The 17,429-nt window shown below is 37.8% G+C and overlaps 1 protein-coding gene across 1 annotated transcript in view; it reads right to left on the bottom strand.

The window, feature by feature from the left end:
• creb3l3b (cAMP responsive element binding protein 3-like 3b) overlaps positions 1-17,429 on the bottom strand; it is a 51,355-nt gene that overhangs the window by 12,659 nt on the left and 21,267 nt on the right. Inside the window, exons 5-8 of the mRNA XM_017697064.2 lie at positions 13,969-14,079; positions 8,966-9,072; positions 7,470-7,538; positions 4,836-4,920 (exon numbers count right to left, since the gene is read on the bottom strand). Of these exons, the coding sequence (XP_017552553.1) occupies positions 4,836-4,920; positions 7,470-7,538; positions 8,966-9,072; positions 13,969-14,079 (372 nt within the window). The remainder of the gene's footprint in view (positions 1-4,835; positions 4,921-7,469; positions 7,539-8,965; positions 9,073-13,968; positions 14,080-17,429) is intronic.

The following is a 17,429-nucleotide window of genomic DNA, read 5'->3' as shown; positions in this document are numbered from 1 at the left end:
CAGCAGTTCTGATGCCTGACACACCAGAATGTAACTGCTGTGCTATTTAAGGTGGAGCTAGCTACCTTCACATGTTGCCTTTTTTCTGTTGGAAGTACACATCGCAGGGTAACGCTGCTTTCACTACAGCAACAGCAATATTAACAATGACGAGTAGAGCGTCTGGACACATCCTTACATTTCAGTCTTGGTAACGGTGACAAAAATAAAGTAACACCTTTCTCTGGTGGGATGAAGGGATACAAATGCCTGTATGTCTGAGGTTGATAACGGTCTGTAAGGCAACAGCAGAACTTGTTTTACCCAGTATTTACACACCTCTGTTTCTTGTGAAATGGGCCTTTTGGACCTTAGTGTCTGAAGTTTGCTTTTTCAGTTTTACACTGGAACTGTGAGACTGATGTAGCTAACAAGTAATTGAAGCTTAAAGGAATCAGCATCCCATAAATGAATGCAGTCATGTTGAGTTGTTAACCCAGATATCAGAGTGACATTGTTCCATTATTGATTTTCCATCACAATTATCATTTTGGTCAAGCTTGGCTTTTCAATGTCAACATTGCGATGGATCAATTTCAAGCTATCAATGAAAGTTGATGCTCTTAACGGTGGCCACAATGACACTGAATAGATATCTATTTATAGTTGACTGCAAGATGAAAGTCACCAGCTATCGGCAGTAATGACATTGAATATATATTGAGTTATAGTAGACTGCAAGATCAGGTGACGGACACGCCAACACAAACTTCCTCCTGAATCTCAAGTCCTCCTCACAGCTCACTCCCAGATAAGTTCTGTATTTGACTGTATGCCACTGCTGGTCCATCCTCTCACCACCCAGACTGTTGTTTTGCATACAAGGTCTAACTAGTTTTTAGTCTCCTTAAACAGATTTGTAGTCTTTTATTTTGGAAAATAAACTAGGACAACTATGTCAAACATTTGCGAGGGAAAAAGTAATGACTAGATCTAATATACAATGAATTTGTTCAAAATGTTGTGCTGGATTGGTTACAGCTGTAAAACTAGCTTGTTTATTATATTGCTTGTTTATTATACATAATAATGTTTACTAAACTACAATGCAAAGTATTATGAAAGAAAGCAAGCAAAGGGAAGTAAGCAAATTGGGCTGTGAGTGGAACATGAGTGATGAGTAGTGGGCTGTGTGGAAAATTCTGAGCAAAAAGCAGTTGGTTTCCAGCTTTTGCTATTCAGGCTGCTGACTCTGTAAGAGGTAATATTGTCATTTCTAGCTAAATTTCAAAAAATCTGATGTGATTAAATGAGTGATATAAAACATTGTCCTAAGACTGAATGTTAACCCTGATTTTCCATAAGACAGTGTCAAAATCCACTGCTCATAGCTGTTCATAATGGCTATGCTAACTAGTGCAAATGAACAATTTAACAGTCATGTATTGAGCTGAGAAATGGGACCACCTATTTTTTAAATAAGAGAGAAAAAGAGAAATATTCTTACTTCTATGATTCTTGCACAACTGGTTACAAACACACCTTGATTTGCTTTTATTTTTCAGAACACGCAAAGAAATCAAAGATCTTGTGAAGTAAACCAGCCTGGGGTTTACGAATTAGAGAGAATGTGAGCGTGACTTTCTCCACTATTGAATTTTTTTTTTTACAATTCAGTAAATTTGAATAAAGAAACCAAAGGAAAGTGTTGTTATTTGTTTTAGGCGAGTTGGATTTTTAAGACATTGTATTTACTGTAGATGAAGTAAAGATGGCCTCAACAATAAGTTCATTTACATGCACTTAATAATCCAATAACTGCAGAAAATCTGATTTTGACAGTAATTTGTTTACATGCACTTGAGTAATCAGATAATGGGGAAACTCCAGGTCTATGTGAGTCAGACAATAATCAGATTTCTGCTTTGCAACCAGCCAATAAGCTCACAGAAGAAGACATAAGTATATGCTGCTTGTATATTTCTGGTAGCGTCATCTGTTCTTGCACATGCGCAGACTGAGAAATCTGAAAGAAATCAGAGTAAGTGTGTACATCTGATTACTTAGCTACAATCCAGCTCTCTTTATTGGATTTCTTAATCAGATTTCTACACGTTTACATGACCATTTAAATAATCGGATAACTGCAGAAATCCGATTATCATTGGATTATTGAGTGCAGGTTAACACACCCACTGTTTTAGTGCAGTTATAGGATTTTGTAAGGGTTGATAACTCTGCTAAAAAATGAACAAACTGGATTTTTCACAACACTATTCCTTTAATCACAAAACACATGGACATGCAAGGAATATAAGTTAAAAAAGACATAAGAAACATTAAAAGTTTTTGTTGGTACCTGGTACTTGTTAGCTGCATTAGCCTTAAAGCTCCAGTGTAAAACAAAAGAAGTATGAGTTTTGATTTTGGATGAGGGGAATATTGGATTTTCCACCACACTATTCCTTTAATTACAAAACACATGGACATATAAATAAGATAATAAGGTAAAAAAAAAGATTGTATGGTTCACATTCACTGGGACCAGATGAACAGTGACAATATGCAAAAACCTCAATTCCAAAAAAGTTTTGACAGTATGTGAAAGTTTCTTTAGAAATATATTTTTTCTCCAAATTTGATGCTTGCAACATGTTCCAAAAACGTTAGGACAGGAGCATGTTTACCACTGTGTTACATCACGTCTGGGCACTAAAGATACCAATTGGTCCGGTTTTAAAAGATAATTTTTGTGATTCCTCCGTTATGCTAGTCTTTAGCTGCACAACCACACAGGCCTTCGTTGTCATATTTTGCCCTTCATAGTGTGATGAGTAGAATGTTTCTTGTCATTGTCATGTTGCATTAAACATAGACATCACTGAAAACATCGTAAAAACATAGACATCATCTAAAAGGCACCAGACGTTTGTCCAAAATGTGTATATATGTTCCAGTGTAAATGGTGCCTTTACAGAAGCCCATATTACCTGTGCTCTGCAAACTCCATACCATAACATGGCTTTTGTACTTTACACTGGTAACATTCTGGATGGTCATTTTCTTCTTTGGATGAAAAACACAAGGTTCTTGCAACTGGTCATTGAGGAATGTTGTTCTTAGACTGTTGCATTAGTCACTAAGGTATATTTTGGGAAAATGGAGAGCCTTGGCACATTTTTGCTCATAAAGCACTAGGACTTTCCTGGAATTTTTGTTTTATACATTAGCATGATTGCGCCACCTGTTTAAGATATTCACAACGTTCCAGGTCTTAAATTGCTTCATTCCTAACTTTTAAAGAATGTGTTAATGGAAAAAAATATTGACAAAATGTATGACAAAATCTGTTCATTATACTCTGATGAGTAAGGATGAGACAAATAGCTGGGCAAACAATCTAGATCACAGTAGCCATCTCAAAATATTGATTGTTTTCCTTTTTAACCAGTCATTTACGTGCATAAATCTCCACAAATTCTAACTGCCTCCGTACATCTTTCTCATTAGATGATATGGATGATTTTTTTTCCTGCTTGGTGCATGTCTTTGCAAATGCCAACTTCCAGTATAACTAATGTTAGCTAGCCTCTCAAATGATGAGCACTACATCTTCAGCACTGGCCTGTTAGCTGGGAAGAAAGAGGAGAGATGAAACCCGAGAGAAAGTGTCAATCAGAATGGAGTAATATGTGGATTCAAGGTGGCTGGAAAAAAACAACCAATTTGAAAAGACACCTGAAGACATACCATCCCTCAGTGTCTGCCAAGGTAAATATCAATTATGTATGTTGATGAACATGAGACAAACATAATGTTATGTGTCACAGTGACTCCTGTGGCTTTGGAAGCGGTGACACTCAGTAATGCGTTGACTAAACACATGGTTTTACAGCAATGAAAAATATCCTTCAGCAAAATCCATTACAGTATCATTAAGCTGTCAAAAACATTGCCTAAAATTAGACCAAAAACGTTCCACTGACTAAATCTTGACTGAAAAATAAAGAAAGACTAAGATGTGACTTTAAACCAATTACAATTTTCAGTAAATGACTACGACTGAAGCTAAATGTAAAATTCTCGTCAAGATTAGCACTGGTTGATAAAGTAAAACATCATATTTATTGTCTTTGTACTGTTTTTGACAGTGGTTTTTGCTTGAATAAAGGTCAAAGTGGATTTACAAATCACTGACTTCTGTTTTTATTTGCATTTCAATACATTTGCATTAATGTCCCAACTTATTTAAAATAGAGGTTTCTACACAGTTACCTGAGAAAACTGTATTAACTGCTATATATATATACAGTAAGCTTTTATTCACAATAGTTTTAAAATAAGGGTGACATAAAAGGGTTTGGAGTGATGCTATAGAGAAGCTACTTGTGGTTCCCCAAAAAATGAATGTATGGAACCAAACCTGTGTTCTCCTAACCATATCACAAGATATCCATAATTTTTTGAAGAAAGTAAACTCTTGTTACTTTTTCCTATATTAATGTTTTTTTTGTGTTTTTTCTAAAGTATTCTAAACTCACATAATGCCTTCAGAAAAATACTTTAAATGTTCTATAAAGTTAGCCTTAGTACTTTATCACTGGAATGTATTGTGATACAAACCTCTGGAATAAAACATTCCTGATATGCTTTTTGTCATTCTTGTAATGTGGGCTGGATTTCACAATGTTAAACCGAACACCTGTTTTACAAACAGTCACAAAGCCCTGCGACTGCTTTGTCTGTGACGTCAATGACATTCGTTATCTCAGCAAGATACGCCCTTGTCAACCAAGCCGATAACAAAAAAAGGCCTGTCATCTCGACAAGGCCAACTTTTCCCATTGTCATCTCACCAGGATGCAGGTCCCTGTCTGAGCCGGTTTGCAGGAGCCATTCATGACCAGAGCCTGCAGCCTCCGCAGCTGCTCCATCATAGAGCTGGAAGAGAGAGAGAGAGAGAGAGAGAGAGAGAGAGAGAGAGAGAGAGAGATTGTGGTATCATTGGAGTAACACTGAGACAAATGAGAAGACATATAGAGGACTGCTGAAGTGGAAAAGAATCATTTATTCTAAATGTGGGCTTCACAGAAATCTCATTCAACCTAATGGTAAATTACACGGCACAACATTTGCCATTAATTCAAATTTTGTACTGAAACAGCTGTACTTTCTGTTTAGCCTAACAACCTCATTTACTAATACAAAAGCATTGATTACTTGACAAAAAGAATGCTTGACTGAAACAGATCTCATGCAATCTGCCCTAACAGCATAATTTATATTTAATATCACATTCTAAATTTCCAAATGACAAAAACGTGTGCTGTGTTCAGCTGTACACTGTGAATGGGGTTGAATGGTGTATTAACCATGTTCTGGGGGAAACGGATAGGTCAAGGTATAAAATACTAAAAATGTAGAGGCCTAAGATGTCTCTATGTCTCATTTGGCATGTTTCAGAAAGGTTAGTTTGGTAACATTTTACTGTTGGGTACAATTCATAAGCCTACATGACACCTACAAGTTTGTCATGACAACTGACATAACCCTTCAGAAATGTTTATAAATGCATATTAAAATTCTTCGTAGCACTTTATTTGGAAAGTCCACTTTAGATGCTTTGTAGATACTTAACCATTGTGTGGTGTTGACAATACAGCCATAACAAGTTATGTAAAAATACCAGATGTTTAAAATATCACAAGTGGCCAGCGTAGGGTTCTCCAAGCCCTAACCCCAGTCTGTATCCTAATCCTAATCCCACCACTGTTTAGAATCAACGGAGTTTGATAGTTTGTTGGACATCTGTAGATATTCTACAGGAGACTATAGTGGACCATCCAAATAAAGTGAGACCAAATTCTCAAACTATATATGACAGCAAATGACACCTGCAATACATATGCAACACACTAAAGAACCATTTCACCATGTAAAGAACCATTTAAGCATGCAAATTGTTCAAAAGAACCTTCGAAGAACCCTTGTGTGGTGTTCAAGTCTGTGGGACCCGTTTTCAATGTTTACGTAAACAAAAAAATGATCTGATTTGATATTATTTTAACCCCAGGTTCTTTGGCCTTTGTTCATTTTCTGTGGAGCATTTATATTACATAGCATAGCACCAAAAAGGGTTCTGATACTGTTATAAGTGTGGCACTGTCATAATAACAGTACACTTTTTGGTGCTATATAGAACCATATGTAACACATTTCACCATGCAAAGAATCATTTAAGCATGCAAATGTTCTTTGAGTGTTCAGGGTTCTACATAGAACCATTGTCTTAAAAAGAATAACCTTTAAAGAGTCATCTTTTTTAAACATGTGTGAAATGATTTTTCAGATTAATGTAGCCTGTCTTGCTTATGGTTCTACATAGCACCTTTACTGAAATGGTTTCCATATCATACCAAAAAGACCTGTGATATTCTTACAAGCATTACATTGTAATACTTGCAGAACATTTTTGTTGCTATATAAAATCATATGTAACACATTTTTGGTCAGTATAAAGAACCCTTGCGCCATGCAAAGAACCATTTAAAGCTGTGAATGGCTCTGTTGAATGTTCAGGGTTCTCTAAAGGACCGTTGTCTTTACAAAAGTTCTGAATGTCTATCTTTTTAAGTGTGTGTTGAAATGATTCTTTAGATCGATGGAGCATGTGTTACATGTTGTTCTATACAGCACCTTTACCAAAAAAGTTCTGTATAGCACCAAAAAGCATTCTGATATTCTTACAAGCAGTAATTGTAATAATAGCAGTCAGTCTAAAAAACATTTCCCCATATAAAGAACCATTTAAGCAAGCAAATGCTCTTTGAGTGTTCGGGGTTCTATAGAGAACCACTGTTTTTACTAAAGAACCTTTGTAGAACCATCTTTTTAGGAGTGTGGTGAAATAGTTCTTCAGATTGAAGGAGCATGTGTTGCATATAGTTCTACATAGCACCTTTATTGAAAAGGGTTCTGCCTTGCACCAAAAAGGGTTGTGATATTGTTATAAGCATGACATTGTGTTAATAGCAGAACACGTTTTGGCGCTATATAGAGCCATAGGTAACACATTTTATCATGCAAAGAAGCACCAAAAAGGGTTCTGATATTGTTACAAGTCTGACATCGTAATGATAGCAGAGCATTTTTCTGTGCTATATAGAAGGATTTTGGAAAAGGTTCTACATAGAACTAAATGCAACACATTTTTGGTCAGTCTAAAGAACCATTTCACCATACAAAGAACCATTTAAGCATGCAAATAGCACTTTGAGTGTTCAGGAACCTTTGAAGAAGCATCTTTTTAAAGAGTGTACTTCATTTAAATGCACTAAATTCATTTAAATTTAATCACACAATAGGGATATAAACAAGAATCCTGGGGCTCAGATGTGAATCACAGTTTTAGCGGATGTGAACTCTGGTGTTGATGCTGTGGTTTATGAGCTTATTAATAAACAGTGTGCAGTTTCAGTGCAGAGTCTTACATGTTGGTTTTCTCCAGCTGGATCACTTTCTTCTGCAACTCCAGATTCTGCGCACTGCAGGCAGCCATTCTAAATAAGACATTATGCCATCTATTAATAAATCACACCATTATAACTAACATACACACAGAGGGAACCCATGAATCGTAGCCAGTACATACTGAGCTTCTCTACTGAGTCATATCCTCCTTTATTTCACTCACTGTCAGAGCTATCACACCTAATCGCATGCGCACACTGTAAGACTGTACGAATATGATTAAGTACTTAATGAGCACCACATACATGTCTAAATGGCAGAATGACAGCAGCTGATAGCATAAGTTAATTATAACTTTACTTCACCGCGATAAACCCTTTCTCATATTCATGAAGCACAGCTCCATTATGAACTGATAGGCTCGTTCTCATTTCTAGAAAGCCCCCTCATTAAAACAGCATTTCATAGCCTTTCAGAGACACAATAACTGCGCCGATCAAAGCCAACACTTCTCAGTGTTTGAAAGTGGAGAGATGAGGCAGACAGAGGCAGATGGAGAGAGAAAGGGGGGAGAGAAAGTAATATAGAGGGCCCTGACCGATGGAGAGGAAGGGGACAGAGAAAAGAAGAGAAAGATGAGGAGACTAACACAAAAGGAAAAATGAAAGGTGGAGGGAGAGAGTAAAGAGTGAAGAGGGAGAACAGTACATGGAGAGAGAGAAACAAAAAAGGAGGAGAGAAAGTGAGAGCGAGAGAGAGAGAGAGAGAGAGGAGAAAGAAAAACAGAGACAGAGTATATATGTATGTAAAATAAGATAAGATAAGATAATCCTTTATTAGTCCCACAGCGGGGAAATTCACAGTATTACAGCAGCAGAGTAATAGAAGTAAGGCACTCAGTAATAGAAACGGGAAACAGTATAAACATTATAAATAATAAACGTTAAAGTTAAGTCTCTAGACTATCTACAACAAAATAATAAGAATAAAAAAAGAGTTGCATAAGATCTGTATTGCACTCATGAACATATTGCACAAACAGTATTTGCATTCTGAATATAAGTGTATATTGAATGTGTGTATGGTCTACTGTGTTGGTTGAACAGTCTCACAGCAGCAGGAAGGAAGGACCCACGATAGCGCTCCTTTACACGCTTGTGGCGAAGGAGCCGGTGTATGTTTGTATGTATGTATGTAATATAGATGTCCTTTTTATCCTTCTCCTTTTTCCCTTGTTGCATAAATATATCTGATAACACTTTTTCCTTCTCTTTCCTGTTATAAACTACAAACATATTAAATAGGTACTTTTATATTATTAATTGATAATTAACACTTTCTCTTCTTAATTGTTGCCATATATTGATGTTGTTTTTTTTTACTTTGTTTTTGATTTTTTGTTGTTATTTTTTATTATTAACTTTTAATACAAAGACAGAGAGACAGAGAGAGAAAGAGAGAGAGACAGACAAAAAGACAAAAGGAAGGAGAAAAAAGGAGGAGGGGTGACTCTTACCTTCCTTCCAGGCCATCAACATATTCTTTCTTCTTCTTTCTGCTCTCCTGTGCCGACTGCTTATTCCGAATCTTTCTCCGAATCTTTTTCAGCATCTTCTCCTCATACTAATGAAGGGATGGAAGATGTAGAAAAGATGCCGCTTTAATATTTCAAATAGATAAAAGAAAGTAGAACTTCCTGGCAGAATTTGCACTTCCAGTAGAGAACGACTGCAGTAAGCACATTAAAGTTGTAGACAAGCAGTTCAGCTCAGTTCCAGAACTGAAGATAAGAGTCACAAAAGGCAGTAAACAAAGTAAATTGGATCATTCTCAAAGCCATATCTACCAACTTCTCAAACTCAGGATGTTGTGTTTGGCCATATCACAATCCAGATCTAGCTTTACTATTTGGGCATATATATTTTCTCCTGATACCATGATATATAAATAAAGAACTGATAACGCCAAAAGCAGCAGCAAATACATAACAATAAAGGTATGGAAGCATGGACCTTCTCAACTAGTCCTATGCTCTCTCTCTTTGTTTTCGCCTATTTATCCATTCTCATGAATAAAACATAAAAACACAACTATTGGCAAAACTGAAAGATGTAATTGTGTTGATGTGTCAGGTTCAGATCTTACCTATCAGAACGTTATCAGTTTGTTAGGGTAAACAATTTATCTTCCAATTATTCAAAAGTGAGATTTGGAATTCCGCAGGGGTCTATATTAGGACCATTATTATTTACACTATACATGTTACCGTTAGGCACAGTTATAAGTAACCATGGCGTAAACTTTCATTGTTATGCAGACGATACTCAACTGTACATATCAGCCAAGCCTGATGACAAATACAGGTTAAAGAAAATGGAGGACTGTGTAAAAGACGTGAAAGGCTGGATGTCACATAACTTCCTCCTATTAAACAGTAACAAAACAGAGGTTCTCCTTCTGGGTCCAAAATTAGCAAGAAGTAAATCACCCGATTTAATCTTAAATCTCGCCGACTTTCCAGCCGCACCTGGACTAGCAGCAAAAAATCTCGGCGTTATAATAGATTCAGATTTATCATTCGATCAACACATAGGCAGCATCACTAGGACAGCTTTTCTACATCTTCACAACATTGCCAAGATAAGAAATGCCCTGTCCCTGCGTGATGCAGAAACACTAGTACATGCCTTTATTACTTCTAGGCTAGACTACTGTAATGCACTACTGTCAGGATGCACAAGCAGGAATTTAAACAAACTCCAACTAGTCCAAAATGCTGCAGCCAGGGTCCTCACTAAAATTAGAAAATTTGATCATATCAGCCCAGTGCTAGCATCACTTCATTGGCTGCCTGTTAAATTCTGTATTGATTATGAAATCCTTTTATTGACTTATAAAGCCCTACATGGTCTTGCTCCCGAGTACTTACAAGACCTTGTTTCTCATTATGAGCCATCACGACCACTCAGATAACAGAGTGCTGGCTTATTAATCCCCAGAATTCAGAAGGTTTCAGCTGGGGGAAGAGCTTTTTCTTATAAAGCCCCCAAACTCTGGAATGATCTTTCAGAAAATGTTCAGGACTCAGACACAGTCTCAATCTTTAAAGCTAGGCTGAAAACTCACATGTTCAGTTTATCTTTTGGTAGATAATGTTCCCCCTTAGATAAAGGCAGCAGATCCAGGGGTCCATGGACACAGGGAATTATAGTAAACTGAGACACTGGCGCTGTCATCCCGCTGCTCGCACACGGTCACTCAAGTTTGTGGACGGTGGAGCGGAGGGATGCCAAACTGTTTCAGAGTGCTGCCGTGTCTGTGTGTCCTTCTGGTTCTCTCCTTTTAGTTAAGCTGTCATAGTCAGATCTGCCGGAGTCGTTAGCCACACTCTGTAAATGTTTACATTCCCTGTTTATGTACAAACGGATAGAATAAAACTAATTCCATCTCCCTGCTTTCTTTCCAAGTATACAATCACCCATATGTCTGGCTTGACACTGAAGGACGACTGACTGCTGAGCCCTCCTGCTACCCACTTCAGACCAGCTGCCCATGCCCCAGCTGCCATCACCTGCCTTGGACGAGCTGCCCACCCTACACTGATGTTCTCATAGACTCCTAGCTATTCCTACTACTAATACTACTGCTATTAATATTAGTAATATAATCACTTGTAGGTAGTTTGACCAGAGGAGGACGGGTCCCCCCTGGTGAGCCTGGTTCCTCCCAAGGTTTCTTCCTCAGTTCTGAGGGAGTTTTTCCTTGCCACTGTTGCCCCTGGCTTGCCCACCAGGGGGTTTCTGTACATTCTTACAGTCCTGTTGAAACTTTGTCTTTTCCGAAATTCTGTAAAGCTGCTTTGTGACAACATCCGTTGTAAAAAGCGCTATACAAATAAATTTGATTTGCTTTGATTTGATGTCATATATTTTACTATATAAATGCCAATCCATGACATCATTGTATACTCCACCTCAGTAGAACAACACTTGCAACATTTGGAGGATGTGTTCTATTGTCTTCTCGATCATTGGTTACCAATCCTGATCCTCTGCCCTGCATTTTTGTGTCTGTCCTGCTCCCAACACACCTGATAATACTAATCCACTAAGTAGCAAGCTCTTCTTGAAGTGAATTGGATGTGTTTTAGCAGGAAAATGCAAAAATGCGCAGGGCTCCAGGACATTGGGGCATTGGAGACCACTGTTCTAGATCATTGTACCTCGTACAGCCACACTTCTGTCAAAGCATTTACTTCTGTTTTCTTTTTAAAAGCAATTAGCCACGAGAGGCTGTGCGTTACTGCAGTTTTATCATGGGAAAGGTGTTCTTAGACACGATGCAAAGCGGATACTAATCAACATAAATAAGTATTCCCTCAATAAATGTAGTGCCAAGCAAATGTAGTGAGTATAGTATTGTAGCCAAGCAACAATGGCCAGCTGAACATTGTCATATAACAATGGACATGTGATAATGCGGCACTGTTTAATGCGAAAAAATTGCTTTATAAGTAATTATTTGTCACCAAATTACAACTGCATTCTTATTTAGTACCAATCCAGAGGTGCCTCTCATGCTGGGGCTTAATTTTAAATCCCTGCTCCCTACATAGTGCATAATAGCACATAGCTAAGAAATAGTCCGTTGGGATTCAGCAACATCCATACTGGATAAACAATGCAATATTTGGCTGTAGATTATAGAATTTATAAACTATCATAGCTGGCTCACTATTTAGGGAATACGTAGCCATTTAGGATTCAGCCTGGTTGTAAGTAGCGCTGACTGCAACATGTAAGTCAGATAGTTAATCATATCGTAACAAGCAAAAAACAGGTTCTAACTTCATCAATATACTCTGTGGTCCATGTGAGCAGCATGAGAGTCAAAGATTATTCCATTAACAGCATAAGGTTTTCGTGCCATGGCAGTAATACACAGTTCAGTTGTTGTGAGGTTGCCATAGGTGTGCGTATACCATGGATTTCACAACTGCTTTAAACGCAGCAACAGTCAATCAGATTTTAGGAACTTTACTATCCATTTTCTAAACGTCATATTTATGCATCAAATCATCAGTGATGCAATATATTGTTACAAAGCTTGAAATCTCCTTATTGGATTCCCGCAACCCATTTAAGATCCGCTGTTCACACCAGTTACGAATGTGCAAATGCTGGGAAATCTGTGGGTCCTCACCTTCAAAGCCTTGCCACTAGCCACAGAGACATCATAATCCAAAACATTTGGTCTTGTTAACACAGCAAGAGTCAAGAGATCAGTCTAGAGACAGTCTATGCATCAGGCAGAAACAAACTCCTCCATTCTAGGCTCTGTTATTCTGTCTCAGTATTTCATTCAATTATTCTGACAGTTGGAAAAAAATCTTGAGAGTGTTGCCTTTCAAGTCAGATCAAGATCATGACTGTAGCCCATAGTATGTGTGAACAGTGATCCTTTTACTTTGAGTATGCCATTTTAGGAAAAAATGGGCCAATAGTTAACAGGTTAACTTGGTAATGATGTATGTTTGAATCAAGTACACTTTTCTTTACTCTTTCTTTCAAATACTCTTTTTTCCAGCTTGAGGACAAGACCTGTAATGTACATCACACCAAGCGTGTTATATAAAGCTGTATTTGGCTAAATAATCTGTTCCTTTCAGATAGCTCCAGCTGACCTCTTCCTTGTCAGTTGATTTGAATGCTATAATCAGCACTGTGTTTCTGAGGATTGAGATGATGATATGTTTGCCTTTCATCAGCCTTTCAATTAAACCTTTTTTCATTAACCTTTTGCATCTTTCCAAGCACTCAGGGTTTAACAAATCCACATGTAGGTGGTTTCAATGTGGCCACGCAGGCCAAATTGCATGATATTCTCTTTTCATTGCATACAAAGCCGTCACCATGTGTTGTAGTAGGAAGAGACAGGATTTATGAGCCCATGTGTGGCTTTGTGTGGAGCTATGAATACATCTCTGTGATTGTGCCTGTGTGGGTACACGTGAGAGAAAGTTCACCTGTGGGCTAATTGCATTGTCTGTAGCATGTACAGGTGTCACATCACACACATGGAAAGTGTGTATATATATATATATATATATATATATATAATCTTTTTTCTTTCATGACAACTAACATAAACCTACATAAACATTAAGATTAAGGTCAGGGGCATCCAACATCTCACCTCTTAGAAACATATACCTTTTATCTACACATTTTACTAGGTGCACTTTGTACTTATGTAAGTTGCACGTAGGTTTACGGTTACTGACTATAGCTCATCTGTTGCTACCACAGTGCTGAGAATGGGCCACCACCCGAAACATATCCGGTCACTGGAGGTCCTGTGGTGGTCTTATGGTGGTGGGTAGATTGTACAGCAATAGATAGGCTATTGTCAGTCATTGTAAATCTACAAAGAGCTTCTATATGGCAGGAGTTTCTGATGAAATGACCAATGAATGTAGCTACAGGGTGGATGTACCTAATGAGTATGTGTGTTTATTACCTTGGTGAGAGGAAGCTGGCTGGGTAAACACACTCCTTCCTTGGCCAAAAGTTTTTTTTCGTCATCATTAAGAATGAGCTCCTGCAGTGAGTTCTGACAGGCCTGCTTGGGCTATGAGTGCCCACAAACAGAGAGAGAGAGAGAGAGAGAGAGAGAAAGAGAGAGAGAGCAAGAGAGAGAGAGAGAGAGAGAGAGAGAGAGAGGGAGAGACAGAAAGTGAGAAAGGTGGGGGTGAGGGAGAGAGAGAGAGAGAGAGAGAGAGAGAGAGAGAGCGAGAGACAGAAAGTGAGAGAGGTCGGGGGCGAGGGAGAGAGAGAGAGAGAGAGAGAGAGAGAGAGAGAGAGAGAGAGAGAGAGGGGAAGAGAAACAACAAAATTACTTTTGAAATTTACTTAGAATTTTTTAAAATATATACACACGCACACACACACACACACACACACACACACACACACACACACATACACACAGCTCATTCTTCAGTGCAGTGTCACATTAACATATATTAATCACCCGACTCCAAACAAACTAATGGTACAGGAACCCTGCTGCGTAACATTCCAACTGTAATAATCTATATAAACATCGTTTTGGAAGTCAACATGCAATAGAATGGCCCCATGCTGTGCCGGTATCTGTCTAACTGCACACGTCTCTCCTTTCAGCTCATTTCCTCTGTGAAACACACAGAACATTTCATTGCAAAACTCCAGCTAGTTTAGGCTTGGAAGTGCACAGAATGCACACTGGGGGAAAGCCAGCCTTGCTGATTTAGTCGAAAGAAGCCTTCTTGATCTGCTCTCACAAAGAACAATAAAAAAAGGCTTTGGCACCTGAAAAAACTGGCTTCCTTGGAACTAGGCAATTTGTACAGGGGCATTCTCTTCTACTGAGCATACAGTGCAGAATGTTATACCACACATCATCCGGAGTGTCTCTATGATTCCTGATTGTCTGGATATATTGGACCTACATGGCTCTCTGAGTTTGGCTTTGAAATTTATTGAGCCTATGCTGTTTTTCACACACAGTGAGAGAAATACAAGGAAGGAAGACCTCAGAAGCTGCCTAGAAAGCCTGATTAGGTATCACAATTTAAAAGACTTTGTATTGCATTTTCCCCCCAAATCTATTTATAATATCGGTATGCTTGTATGTAGTTAAAACAACAATAAGTCATCAGTTTGCATGGTCTACCACTTTGTGGCTGAGCTGTTGTTTCTCCTAGATTATTCCATTTCACAATAATAGCATGTACCCTTTTTTATCTCTTTGAATTGAACAGGCTGTTTGTGTAACTGTGCCTTGATATACTGATATACACTCTGTGGGCAAATGTATGTGGACACCTGTTCATCACACCTATATGAGTTTACAAAACCATGGGGATTAATATGTCAGTCCCCCCAAAATGTTACTGTCTAAAATGTCTTTGTATGCTGTAGCATTAACATTACCCTTCATGTGAACTAAGGCACGAACCACACCCTGAAAAACAGCCCCAAACCATTATCCCTCCTCCACCAAACTTTACTGTTGGCACAGTGCATTCTGGTAGGTGGTATTCTCTTGGCATTCACTAAACCCAGGTTTGTGCATCAGACTGACTTTAAAGAAGAAATTTACAGAGTCCAGTGGCAGCCAGACAGTGCTTGGCATTTTGCCTTGGAAACCAATTTCATGAAGCTCCCGACACACAGTGCTTGTATTGATGTTAAGGCAGGTTGGAACTCTGTAGTGAGAGGTTAGGTGATTTTTACACACTTCTCATTTTAGCAATCAGTGTCCACATACTTTGCCATTAGGTGTATGTAAATTACCTCTGTACTGATTGGCTGCCTTGTACTGCTCCTCATTCAAAAAGCAATGTGGAGTAACAACACTTCATCACTTCAAAGTAAATGGGCTGTCATATAAAAATGCTTTCATGGTTGTGACATTACAGCTACTCAAAAAGGCTTTTATTGCAGCCTTTTTTCTCTATATGGACTGGAATGTGATCTTAACATTTTGAAACTTCAACATGAAAATTTACACAGTACATCAAACACTTTTATTTAAGGAAAAGCAAGGAAGATTTAGTCCATGAATAAAGCCGTCATTCCTCCTTTCCTGGAGCCATGCTGTATTCAGCGTGGCCAAGCTGTGGTCCTGTACAGCACAGTCTGGCTCTGTTTAACCACTTCTTTGCTGAAACAAATGTGACTCAATCACCAAAAGACCAGACCAGAGACCAGAGTTTAATAAAAGTGAGTGGCAGAATTCCTCTATGACTCAAAGCCACTGAGAAGCCACTTAGAGCTGCAGTTATTGCTGTTGATGAAAAAATCATTCTCATTTGAAGCTTAATGAACTAAGTGAGGAGGTTCTGTAGAAAGAACAGATTGTAAACTTCCAATCGACCCCACAGTTTTTAAGTACGTATGTATGATTTAAATTGGGTGAACAGTCTTTTTCTGCACAACCATTCTTTACATGTTTTTGACATCGACATCAAAGGAAAACGTTTTATTACACACTTATATATAATTTAGTTTACATTGAAGTCCTGTTAGTTAATAAGCCTTAGTATGTAATAAGACTGGAATGTTAAGGGGTTAATTGAGTATTTTGTAACAAACTATGTAATTAAGTATGTAATTATGTAAATATACTGTATATAATATATATGTAATTATATAATATGGCAACAATAAGACTTCTACACATTAGTTGCTGATAGAAGTGTATGTGAAAAGACAATACTTCACAGAAATCACATTATGCTAATCAGTTGTTGCAATGTAAACTGGTTTGGTCTCAGAAACCTGCTGGGAATGCATACAGATATGTTTCCTTGAATATCAATCTTAATATCAAATGTCTGATTATCTGCTGATTTATCTATATGGTTGTTTTGCATTTCCCTGTACTTAAAAATAACAGGGAACCTGTTAATTCCAAATACACTTATAATAGAAACCAATGGGCAGGCGGTGAAATTGGTGCCCATTGACTTCAATAATAAATGAACTTTGAGCCAGCATGCTTGTTCTTGTCTTCTAGGTACAGGAAAGCTAGATGAAATTATTATCTGTGGTAAATGACCATATGCTATAGATACTATAAACAGATATAATTCTGAAAAATACTGGAGTATACATTAAACCCCTTCAAATCCCAGACTTAATACAGTGGGGCAAAAAAAGTATTTAGTCAGCCACTGATTGTGCAAGTTCTCCTACTTAGAAAGATGAGAGAGGTCTGTAATTTTCATCATAGGTTCACTTCAACTATGAGAGACAATACGAGAAAAAAAGCCAGGAAATCACATTGTAGGATTTTTAAAGAATTTATTTGTAAATTATGGTGGAAAATAAGTATTTGGTCAATGACAAAAGTTCAACTCAATACTTTGTAACATAACCTTTGTTGGCAATGACAGAGGTCAGATGTTTCCTGTAAGTCTTCACCAGGTTTGC

Source organism: Pygocentrus nattereri, chromosome 19 (assembly GCF_015220715.1).
Source record: "Pygocentrus nattereri isolate fPygNat1 chromosome 19, fPygNat1.pri, whole genome shotgun sequence".
NCBI lineage: Eukaryota > Metazoa > Chordata > Actinopteri > Characiformes > Serrasalmidae > Pygocentrus > Pygocentrus nattereri.
This window is presented reverse-complemented; position numbering and strand designations above follow the sequence as displayed.